Source organism: Bombus affinis, chromosome 15 (genome assembly GCF_024516045.1).
Source record: "Bombus affinis isolate iyBomAffi1 chromosome 15, iyBomAffi1.2, whole genome shotgun sequence".
Classification (NCBI taxonomy): domain Eukaryota; kingdom Metazoa; phylum Arthropoda; class Insecta; order Hymenoptera; family Apidae; genus Bombus; species Bombus affinis.
The window spans coordinates 6,873,581-6,885,768 of NC_066358.1; the positions used below are offsets into that span (position 1 = coordinate 6,873,581).

At 40.1% G+C, this 12,188-nt stretch overlaps 1 protein-coding gene across 1 annotated transcript; it reads left to right on the plus strand.

The window, feature by feature from the left end:
- Positions 1-5,988: 5,988 nt before the first annotated feature.
- On the plus strand, positions 5,989-11,118 carry LOC126924845 (uncharacterized). The gene has a single exon (XM_050739776.1). The coding sequence runs from the start codon at positions 7,206-7,208 to the stop codon at positions 8,889-8,891; it is 1,686 nt and encodes a 561-aa protein (XP_050595733.1). The 5' UTR covers positions 5,989-7,205; the 3' UTR covers positions 8,892-11,118.
- Positions 11,119-12,188: the final 1,070 nt, after the last annotated feature.

Consider the following 12,188-nt stretch of genomic DNA (forward strand, 5'->3'; position numbering starts at 1 on the left):
AAAATTACAATGTTGTGAGCTGAAGTATGGAGGAAAAAGGAAACGAGCAAGTGTCCCAACATCGTTAACCCGGAAAAAGAGAAAGAAGATTGCCAAGTATCTTAAAAGCTTTCCCCGGCTACCTCGAGACCGGTATTGCTCTTTTACCGGAAATATAAGTGGGATTTCTTTGTAGCTTCGAACTCTCTGGTAAAAGTTTGTCACGGTTCTGGTATTACTCGTTACTCGACTATCATTATTCGTAATTATTCAGTCGCAAACCCAAAGACGTTTAAGCAATTTGCCGATAAATATCGCACAGTGGAGTATCCTAGAATGGACAATTTTTGTCAATAAATTCAGGACGTTATAATGTTATAACGAAAGCAGTTACGCTATAACGATCGCAATTTATCCTCTTCATACGAGTGTTAGATTATTTATTCTTCCTTTTAGGGAAAGTTTATTCACGATTTAACAAATAACGGTATATGAAATTTAAATAGGTCATTATTATTATTTTTATGTTATTTTTATCCAGCGATGACTTGAAGTTTCTCTAAATAGAAAATTTTAATATTTTAATTAAGCTGTCGGCTCTAGCGTATAATTGACTATACTGTACGTAAACGGTTTCAATTAAAATAATGTAAGGAGAAGGCATAGGTCTGAATAACAGCCGTAAAATAATAATCGCCCGTTATTCGTATCAAATAAAAATCAATTTTCCTGAAACCACTTACATATTTTCAACAATTGGAAAAATTTGAAAATGAAACTCATCAAAATGCCAAATCTCGCTACGAAAAATGGGGCTAACGTATCCCATTGTGTAAATTTCGGTATAAAAGATATTTTTCATTGCGAATATGAGTGACTTGAACAAAATATGATTTATATGACAGGAATGTACAACGAAACGTTTCATTTCCATGTTGTGATTGTCGGAAATGGCGAGAACGAAAAGTAAAGGAGGAGAAGCGAAGAGAATTCCTGTACAAGGAGGTGATTGCTCGAGGTGTACGCAGCATCTGGATTCCTCGTAATTAACGTGACAACGACCCACTGACCCACTCGATCGACGATTTCAGGAACCTTCGAAACGTCAGGGTGCAACCCACTCTGTTCTGAAATAAAATCGCTCAACAGGAATATTTTTCGCATACCAACGATATTCTCACCCATGAACCGAACTAAGCTGTCTGTTCTATAAATATAGAATCGTCGTAAAATTTCTAAGAAAGTCTACCTATCTACCTATCTCTTTACCAAGTAATAACGTAATCGATTTATACAGATATTAAATTTATTATTTAGCAAAGTTTCTGACAACGATTAGAAAGCTCGTCCTTCTCAACGTTCTTCTCATTTTCTGCGAAGAAAATAAAATTACTAGCACCGTGGAACAGTTCTCTCGGCGTCGATAAAAAGCAAACACGGCACAGAAAAGGACACGGTTCGAGTTTAGATAAGATCGCAAGGAAAATCATAAAACGAGGATACAGCGAGTCGAACGATTTACGTCGATTTCAATGATCGTCCTTCGAAGGATCTCGCGTGGTTCCATCTTCTGAAATAAATACGCGAACGAGTCGGCCCTGGACCCATTTGCATACTAATGTTCCATTCTCGACTGGTCCAGTGTGCTCGCGTGTTTTCGGCGTTCTGCCTTTTTTATTCACTTCGAACAAGACCGTAAAGATCGGAAGATACGTCTGGTATTCGTGATATCTCCGCGGGATTTTATTTTCTAATTATAGAAGTTAGTGGATTCTGTCGGAACTATTTTGAAGTTTCTTCGATGCTTCGATGCTTGATTCCAAGTTGTCTAAATCCATTAATATATAATATAATCGTGTTTGATCGATTTGACAATTCGCTCAAAATGTTAAATTTTGTATTCTAGTTATTATTCTAACATATTTTTCAACGTTCTTCTTGTCAGAAAATTTCGTTACAATGGTTTAAACAAACTACTAGATTTATTTAGAAATAGACGTGAAAGTCGTCTCTATTGCAAATTCGTCTACCTGACAATCGTGCAAAACATAACTAAAATGCTGTTTTATACAATTTATTCGATAATGGGTATATGTATACCTGAATGATTACTATAAAACGATATTTCCAACGATAGATTTTTAGCATTGCCTTTATTATCGTTTATTTTCGACAGTTACAACATGCCTATGATTTTGTGAAATTTTTCTCACATAAAATTGTAAGTACACGAGAGCAAAATCTGGCGACTTTTCGTCCATTATAATTTCAAATAATAATGAAAAATATTTCCTTTGCTACTGACGAAAGTGTACAAATAATTAACGTCCAACACGCGCTTCTTTACAGAACAGTTTATTTAGTAACATTACACCGTCTTTTTCCTTAATTTTAGTTTTAATTAACATTTACGATTTATTTTCGAAAGGTTCGAAAATACGCTTATGAAAGAACTCTTCAGTCATTTTATTCCATCGTAATTTCCACTAATAAAAGTGAAAAATATTTCTTTTACTGCCGTGGAATTAAACGATCGAGTGAAAAAAATACGAAGCTATTAAGAATCCTGTTTGCGGCGTCATACGCAGACTATGAGTAATTCCGGTTGGAATTTCCGGCGTGGAAGAGCCGTTCCCCCACAATTTCTACGTCTTCCCTTTGGATTAAGAGCGGACGACGTTTTCCATATAATTAGTCGCGAGTACAGGAAGCGGCGAGGAATCGTAGAACGCGAGCGTGTCACGTGAAGCCAGAAAACATGGAATCAGGGTCGCGTGACCGAAGACCCTGACAGTGGCCAACTCGCGAGATTTTGTCTTGTGAAACCACTTGAAAACGAATAATTATATAAAATACAGGAAATGTGACTTAACATGTTTCCCACCTGTGGTTTACAATCACGGGGCATCCTGTAAAACGAACAGATAGATAGAAAAAAAAGGTAACTAAGAAATTGTAACTTTGATTCGATTTGGAATTTATTAGAAATAAAAGCAAGGTCTATAAATCTTTCTCATTAGCGCGTGTAATTAATGTTTCTTATCGTGGGTTATTGGAGTGTGAAATTTCGAGATTACGAAGTGTAGATGTTAATTCTAGATGGAGGGAAAAAGTTGATAATGCAACGTGTACCTGATGCTATTTATAGCGATTAAATTAATTAAAGAATTCGTGCGAGATAGAAGTTATTCGACTGTGATAAGCGGAGAGTATCTAAAGATTATATACATGTATGCAAAATGATAATTAATTCCTAGTATATGTATAATCATTCGCCAACATTTACATGCTGTTTCTTCTTTGGAACTAATAGGGGATAGTTTGAAACATATGTTGTTTAATATCTGACAGCCGTCTGCTTTAGGTAATTAAAAATGTTATCTCTAAGAGGTAGGAATCGCTAGATCTCATAAATAGTATAAAAAATTTGTATATCACGGAATGACAGAATCGTTGCAATTTCTACTAACTAACGGGAGTTGAGGAAGTTACAAGAGATTTATTGCAAACATACACCGAATAAGAAATTAATATACACTAGGAATACCAGTCTTAAACGTGCAATTAATGCATTATATACACGATAAAGTATATGCGGTTTGTTAATATAGAGAATAATTGATCGTTCGAATACTTTGATTTTCTCTGCTTCCAGCTTCTAATATAAATTTTCAAACCCTTTCCAAGTTTTATCCATATGATCATGATAGTCTCATTACAGCGATCTAATAAGATTTCAAAATGTTTCCTATAATATGCACTATAAAAAGATTCTAGAAGTGTTCGAATATTTGTATGAATCAATGGTCGCATTGTCTACGATAGCTAATGGTCCTCCTGTCGAATGAAATACAAATACGTTGCAGATAAAATGACAGATGAGAGAAAACTAATCAAGTGGCAAGTATCGAACATTTTGACACCTGTATGTAAGATCACATATGCCGACCTGTCCTTTATAGGTCAGAGACTGCACGATCACAGTGAACGAGGTGAACGCTTACAATTCTCTTTTGACAGAGGCCGATTCCAGGTCTCCAGGTCGAGTCGTCTGGATGTCCGCTTCGCTTCGCGGCTCGTCGCGTGGCCACGAAGGCGAAATCGCGAATATTTATTGCGCAACTGCACGAATCGAAGCATTCGCCGTTAATGCTTTGAAAAGGGAACGCGCCTGTGAAAATCGAATCATTGCCATTTAATGGTAAACTGGCGTTGCAATTCCTTTCGTTATCTAATCCACTCTTTATTCCGAGGAATTTCTCATTTATTACGTACATTTTTCTTTAGCGCTTGAATTTGTGGTTGGCCTAACGAAATTTCCAGCCCACTTTCATCGAACACTCGATTTTTTTAAACAAAGAAAGAACATGTATTTTTGGGAATTTGGAGAGGCTCCAAATTCCCAATTGCTCCTTATGTATTTTGTTCCTCTTTTGGAAAAATTGACATAGTATTTCGAGAAAATTTGGAAAATGTTTTCGTTGAAAAACGTATCTGTGATTTAATCGTGAAAAGGACGTTCGTCACTAGAAATATATTGTGCCGTAGTTTAAAGGAGAGCTGAATTTCAAAGTTCAGACGTCGATGCTTAAATCTTGCCGCGAGATATATCGCTACGACGCGAAACTGCTTCGCTAAATATTTATGAACGGGGTATTCATGAATTCGATCGTAACGTGTATCGTTTTCGCGAGTAATCCGTGTTAACCCTTTGCCTGCGATTTCGTCCGTAAATCAGGGTGTCGAAAATACTGTGCCGACATACAGACTCTGTCGATTTTCATGAAAGCTGCCTTTGCAACACAAAACGCTTACTTTCTTCCACGTTCTAAACAGCAAGATTTAATCATTCCTTATTAATATTAATAGAACTATCAATGTGAATAAAATTCTAATTCTTAAGTTTTCAGATATATGTCGGATTTTAAAAAAATGCCTTTTACCGAATTTTGTCTGATTTGTTGGAAAAATTTGTAAATATGAACGCACCTGTTGTATCACGAAGTGTGATATTTGTTACACGTTGAATGCTTTTCATTACTTTAGTTGTGTGCTTGTGTTTAAAAGAAAACCTCGTTGTTTCATTAGTATAGCACATATAGAATATAAAAATATTAAATAAATTAAAATTTGTTAGATTCTGCAGAAGATTGGTGTCTTAATACCTGCATTTAGTAATGCACATTGTACGTGGTTTTATCTTCTCCTGCATTATGTAACATTTCTTATACCATTCATTTTAGTTTCTTTGGCGTTATTTCCAGCAAATTACTTGAATGGCGTCGAAAAAAGAAAAAGGTGGTACCCATTCGTTTCTTCTCTTCCGTAGCCATAAACTCTTCTGACTATAAAATTTACGACTTCGCAATTCAAAACTTATAATTAATTCTCAGAAATGCTGTGAGTATCGAAAGTGATATATCAGATTCTATCAAACCGTCTCTTGTTCCTCTTGTTTTCATTTTCTTGAAACCGACTGGAATAATTTTGAATCTTAGAATCACCAAATTGGCCAAAATAAATGGTTCCTTTCAGGTCCTCTATTTTAGCCAAATATTCCAAAAGTACTTAAACGTAATTTTCATGCTTCGTTCCTCGCTAATCCTAATCCTAGTCCTAATCACTTCTCCATTCCCATTACAAATTTCTCCAGCTTCCTTCATCGTCATCAGGAATCCATTCAACCGAGAACAGCTCGGAACAAAACACTGTTGGTTGCATCACTCGATTCCGCGAAAAAGAAGTACCATGATAGAAAGAGAAGGCTATCGGCGTTCCTCGGCAAAATCGGCTCGGAAGAATGTCCATTTTCCTCGGCACAGTTCCAGACACCCCATCGGGCGAAGGGTTCCCGAGGCAGATACGGCCTTTACCAGGGAGTGCCTTTCCCGAAGCAGAAAAGCGGCAGAAAGAGAATCAGAAGAAGAAGGAAGAAAGAGGGAGAAGAAGAAAGAAAGAGAGAAGGGGCCTGGTGGAATAGTGGGGCCCAGTCGGTCGAGGTCTCACGCCTTCCGTCAGTCCTCAGTCTGACGGGGAGCGTACAAGCGTCAACAGCCTCGCTGTTCAATTCCTACCTTCTCTCTGTGCGCGTTCTACCATCAGAAACCTCGCTGTGGAACAGCAATCTCGTATTCCACTTCTACGTACCCAACACGATCCTCCAGGGACCATAAACAAGAAATAAATTCGTCAAAGTGGGACCAGTCGTCAAGTGAATGCGACCTCAGCGCCATCTATACGAAACACAGTACAGTAATAGTGAAGAACGTCGGAAATAATCGTTGAAAGTTCGGCTAATAATATCGGATAAACGCAATCAGGATATAGGTACACGTATATCTGGATATTTATCCAAGTTGTAAGTGCCGATGAGACATAGAGGAACGTCAGAGACGACGGCCTGCGTGGCTGACGAGGCCTGTCGACCGCGCCTCTGGATTCCAACGGCGGCGACACACTCAGCGCGCCCGTTCGATCGTCGGTGAGCGTTCCCTCGGTGAAAAGAGTGTCTACCTGTCGGTGGATCGGTACACGTGGAGGTAAGGGGCAACCAGGAGGACGTAGACGCCACTGGTGTACACCGCATACCACAGGAGGACCTGGCTTGAGCGGCTGGTAGAGGAAGGTGGGAGAAAAAGGATTGGTGGGGGGTTGAAAAAGGTTGGTAAGAGTCGGGCTGGGACGCGCTGGTAGAAAAAAAAACGGACTGACACAGAGGAGGAGAAGGCCAGGTAGAAGAGGAGACACGGCCAGGTAGCTAGTTGGTGGGGAAGTCGTCAGAAGGCGGCCATAATGGCCTGACGCGATCTCTCGCGAGCGGCGGCTACAGCTGCTGCGAAATAGCCGAGAGCGGCTCTCTCGTCCACGCACGCGTATTTTGCAACCGGGCTACGTCTTTGGAAAGTGACTGCGTAATCGCGAGTGGAGTGTGTTACCGGGTGGAGTCCTCTGTAACGTTGTTCCGTGTGTACCTTACGGTCGCGTGTGTTCCTTGAATTTTATTCAATCGAATCGATGGTTACACGGTGTCCGATGATTCGATGGTTCTGAATGGTTGTTGACTTCTTTACGCGTAGTATGTTTCTGCTCCTCTTCCGAGAGTATTCATCTTGATAGAAGAGGATAATAAGCCAAAACGACGTAGAAGGATCATCGCAAGAATCTTCGGTCTACTGATCAGTGATCACTAGTATTGGATCCGACGGGCTGACCCAGCGAATACAAAAATGAGAGGTGCCAATCAGGATACGGCGACGCCGTACTGTCGCTGCAGAGTCCTTTACTTAGGCAGTTCGGTGCCCCATGCGAGTAAGGAAGGTTTGCTAGGGGTGCAAGAACCTTTGAGAGAACTATACCCAGAACAGGGTGCCTTGGGAGCACGTGGACTGGACTCCTGGCTGAGCGTCTGGAGCAACGGCCTGCTGCTGGAGAATGTGGACGAGCACCGCAAGAAGGTCACCAGGTTCTTTCCCATCGAGGCGCTGCACTACTGCGCTGCTGTGAGGCATGTCAAAGGCGGAAGCGGCGATGCCTCGAACACGAGGTTCCTTCCCTTGGACTCTCCCTTCGCTAGAACGCCAAGTGCCAACCATCCGCCGCTTTTCGCCGCGGTTCTGCGACGAACCACGGGTATCAAGGTTCTCGAATGTCACGCATTTATATGTAAGCGCGACATGGCGGCCAACGCCCTGGTCAGGTGTTGCTTTCACGCGTACGCGGACAGTAGCTACGCCAAGGGCCTTGATCCCTCTGCCACAACGACCAACGGAGTCACCAGTGGACATCCTTCGAATAACAGTCTCTACCATACGCTAGGAGGATCCAGTACTACTCTAGACAGTCCACAAGCGACTCGTTTAGACGCTACCTCAACAGACGACCTTAGCTTGTATAATGGAGATGAGAATCATAAGGTCTGGGCCAGAGGTCGAGAAGAGGTAGACGGCTTATATCAGGAACAGGGGACCCTGAGAAGCACCAAGGGATCCAGACCTCGTCAGCTGGTCGCTCCACCTCCTCCACCGCCTCCGCCCCCTCCACCTTCCCAACCTTTACTCCTCGAAGAATCTTCATCGTCCTCAGTCCGCAGAAAAGCGAACAAGAAGCTCAAAAAGCTCAAAAACCGATCCTCTCACGAAGATCCCTTGCAACAAGCTCACCTTCATCCTCAGTTGCATCAAGGAATATACACTAATGGCCATGGACACCATACTCTGGGTCACCCAGTGAGGCAACAGCACTATCATCCTCATCCTCTGCCACCTAGCAGTCGATCAGTCGCAGGAACTTTGGCCAGACCAGCGCCAGTTTTATTGGTACCAGCCGCAACTTTACCTAGGAAGGCTCACCATCATCCTAAAGGGCTCAGACCGATTCCAGCAGCCGCTCCAATCGTTCCGGTGTACGCTCCACTACCTGTGGTGCCTCCTCCACCCGCTGCAGCCATTTATCCAGCTGGAACTTACGGGACAGCTGGAAACAGAGGCAGAAGACAGCATCTTGAGGCGGATTCTTCGACCCTAGGAGCTTCCAGAAGACTAGCTGCCTCTCACGCGGATCTTACCACCGCAGAGATGAGCAGAGCAGCTGATAGCCCGGAGAACGAATCGCGTTTTGGAACTGGAATCTACAGAAGAAAAGGTCACTTGAACGAAAGAGCGTTCTCATACAGCATTCGCGCCGAGCATCGTAGCAGAAGTCACGGAAGTTTGGCCTCTTTGGGCTTCAGCGGGCAAAATGGAAACGCGCTGCCCAAAGAAGAGAAGAAGGACAGGGAGATTGCTCAGTTGGTGGCTGGTTTGAATCTGGATGACAGCCCTGAGAGGGTACAGCCGATGCCAGCTAACTCGAGGAGCGGTTACTCGCACCATCAGCAACAGCTTCAGCCCCTACCTAGGCCACGACCTCGTTAGGAATTTTCTGGATGTCGATTCTTATTGTAATCATGAGAATTAATCGATGTGTCAAGTCTGCAAGTTATACAGTCGGTCCAATATGAAGGCAGATGTTGTTCTATTTGGATTTTGGTTGTTGAAGACGCTTTGTTGCTTCATGGTAATGTGAAAAAGCTTGTTTGAGACTGGACCGTTTAGTCAGAGACCAGATAACAGTGTGAACAGACGACTTGGACCGATTGTCTTTCTATTTGTTGAATAAGAACGTACGGTGTTGTCCATTGTTTTGGATGGAAAGTGATTCTCATAGGAAATTTGGACTCGGTTTCTGGAGTCTATGGACTGTTAATCGAGGCACTAGTTTATGGGGGAAAAGATTGGTTCGTGGTGTTAGCGTGGAAAATCGCGATGGGTGGTCGAGTGCCCGACTGGTTCAGTTGGCTTTCGTTTCTTGGAAGAACCTTGCCCGAGTAGGAAAATTACGGATAGGCAAAAAGCTGAAGAACACCCGGCCTCATCTTCGTCTCGCTGGTTTCTACCTGTGACCTCGATCGTCTTATCTCGAGAGTCGATCACCTTTGTCGAATTCAGGACTTTGATCGTGGGACGCATCGAAAAAACTCGAGTAGAAATCCAATTCGAATAAATTGAGTTTTAAAAGATTTTTGTGAATTTTCAGATGGGGTTGTAACATTTTTATTCTTCTATTTAGAATTTCTTCGGTTTTATTTATATCTTACTTATTTTCTTCGTAAATTGCCAACTATTTCTATTTCTACTTTTTAATTTGGAATTTTATAATTTTTATTTATGTCTCGATTCTCTATATAATTTGAAGTTTTTCGTTCTTTAACACTGATTATTTCTGTTGTCGTTTTTCGTTTGACAAAAGGTCCGAGAATTTTTATCGCAGCTGGCGGAAAAGATTGACGACGACGTAATATTTTTGCGCGACCTTCCTGTCGCGAAATGAACAGGCTAATTGGGCGAGCTCGAATTATTGTCGTCCAACGAAGATCGTTCTAATGGCCGGAGCTCGTTAGACACAGACACGCAACTTTGCAATGCTTCCTTTGAATTCGCAGAATTACAACTCTGTTTAGGATCCTCCTTCACTAACAGAAAATTACTCAGGAATCGTAAAAATTCGTCAACAATCAAGAAGTCGTCTTTTCCAATATTGCAATCGTTCTTTATTTGGCAATTCGTTAATGAATTTATTGCGCACGAATTTTTGAAATTTCTACAAATTAATCATAATATAAAATTTCGTTTAATACAATTAGAGGATTTATTAAGAACCTTTTTAAGAATTTTCTCTCTTTTTATTTGTTAAACCTTAGAATTTCTTATACTCGGTTACAATATGAAATTTTGTATGAAACTATTGGAAGATCGTCTTTGTTTAATGAAATGGTCATTTTTCGTGTTATAATTTCTCTATGAATTCGATTGAAATTTCTTTGCCGTATTAATGATGATTACCTCGTTATATTTTGTTATAATCGAGGAATGGTATCAGTGGTTTCCCCTAGAAAAGATTACGCGACGGTTCGAATCTCCGACGCACGAGTTACAGCCGACTTGCTCGTGAGAACGTGAACGTTAATCTTAATTGCATGAGAAAAAGTTATGCTGCGAGGGTTTCGAGAGCCTTAAGAAACAGAGAACTTTGCATTTCACCGCCTTTCTTTCGTATAATGCTTCGGGAAAAGAGCGAAATAATTAAGACGCTTAGAAACCATGTTGATCGATTCAATGCATTGAAGCACAGCAAAAAAATAACTATATTGCAAACATTACTTCTAAAAAGTCTGTCTTGAAATTTACAATTATTTATCATAAATGAATTTATGAAAATCAGTAAACTTGTTCTTCAGAAATGGAATGTTTCATAATATCTAAGCGATCTTGCGCAGTTAAACTAATATCGTTAGTAAAATTTTACAACTTACAAGTTATCAGTATTAACTTTCCTATATAATAATCAACAAGTTTGACGAGAAATGAAATTTTAAAAATTGTGATTAGATTTTTTATGGAAACCTTCTAAGGCGTAGAATGGATATAAAATGCGTGTAAAATAAAAAAATATTCAAAGTGTAGTACTCGTTATAATATCGATGACAATATTATTAGTTATTAAATTGTTGTGCAAGAATGCTCAAATATAATAATATTAACTAATTTACAAAAGACAGGATAGAGCAGATTTTGACTTCCGAAAGATTCTCATCCAACATTTTCTACGCCAAAATTCTTCACCAATAATTTACACGAATCTATCAGAAAGTTAACGCAAACACGAAGAATGAACGATCAACGTTATCGCTTTCACGACAAATCAAGTTTCGTAAACGCGATTAATCGCGAACCGGCCTTGCGGTATTAGCCTCAAATCCTGTTACGACCGCTAATTACTCAGATCTATGAAATATCCCACGCAACGCATGATAATTACGATCGTTTGCATGGTGTTCGCTTCTTTATCTTTTTATTTGACCTGCAACACGATGAGAAAAATGAGAGGAGATTGTAGGGGCGCCAACATTAACACGAGGGGGATTTGCATCGCATTCCTTTGACGTACGGCCTCGTTTTTCCATGAGAAAATACAACGATAATGAACGACTGTTTAATAACCACGGAGACATCGAGATTGCTTAAGTCTAATAGTTCGACGCGATTTCGCGCTTATGAGAACGAAATCTGGGAAATCCCAGATGCAATCTCGAACACTGTGCAACAGTATCACCAGCTTACGGAGCTGGCAAACACGTTCCAGACAATTAACCTAACGATCGTAATTAGAACGCGGTTTAATGGCGAGGAAAATTTCGCGAGACCTCTGATTCTCCACGTTCTAATAAAAAATTGAGAGATCATTTTGATCTCCGTGCCTTTTTGTCGAAAATATTTGACATTAGAAAATTTGCACGGATTTGTCCTTGGCGATAATTTGAAAATTTCGTACTTTGAGAGAAATATTAAAAATTGAAAGGGTGAGCCGAATAGATTGGATTCTTGTTTTTCAATATAATAATTATCCATAATTTGGCGATAATAAATATCAAATTATTTGAGAAATATCGTCGTTTCCTAATTTATTTGGAGGCTACATTATTGTTAATTCAAAAGAATGATAGGTATTGTTTGAAAAGGATGATAGAAATACGATATTTTGAACATGTATAAATAATGAAATAAAAATATTTAGTAATCGTTGTTTTAACAAAATGATGAACATACTTGGATTAATAAGTCGAAAATATTGAAAGATTATTTTTTAATCAAGATAAATTCCTCGTCCGTCGA

What these genes read in the sequence shown, in the direction of transcription:
- LOC126924845 (XM_050739776.1), top strand. Translation starts at nt 7,206, where the DNA reads ATGAGAGGTGCCAATCAGGATACGGCGACGCCGTACTGTCGCTGCAGA.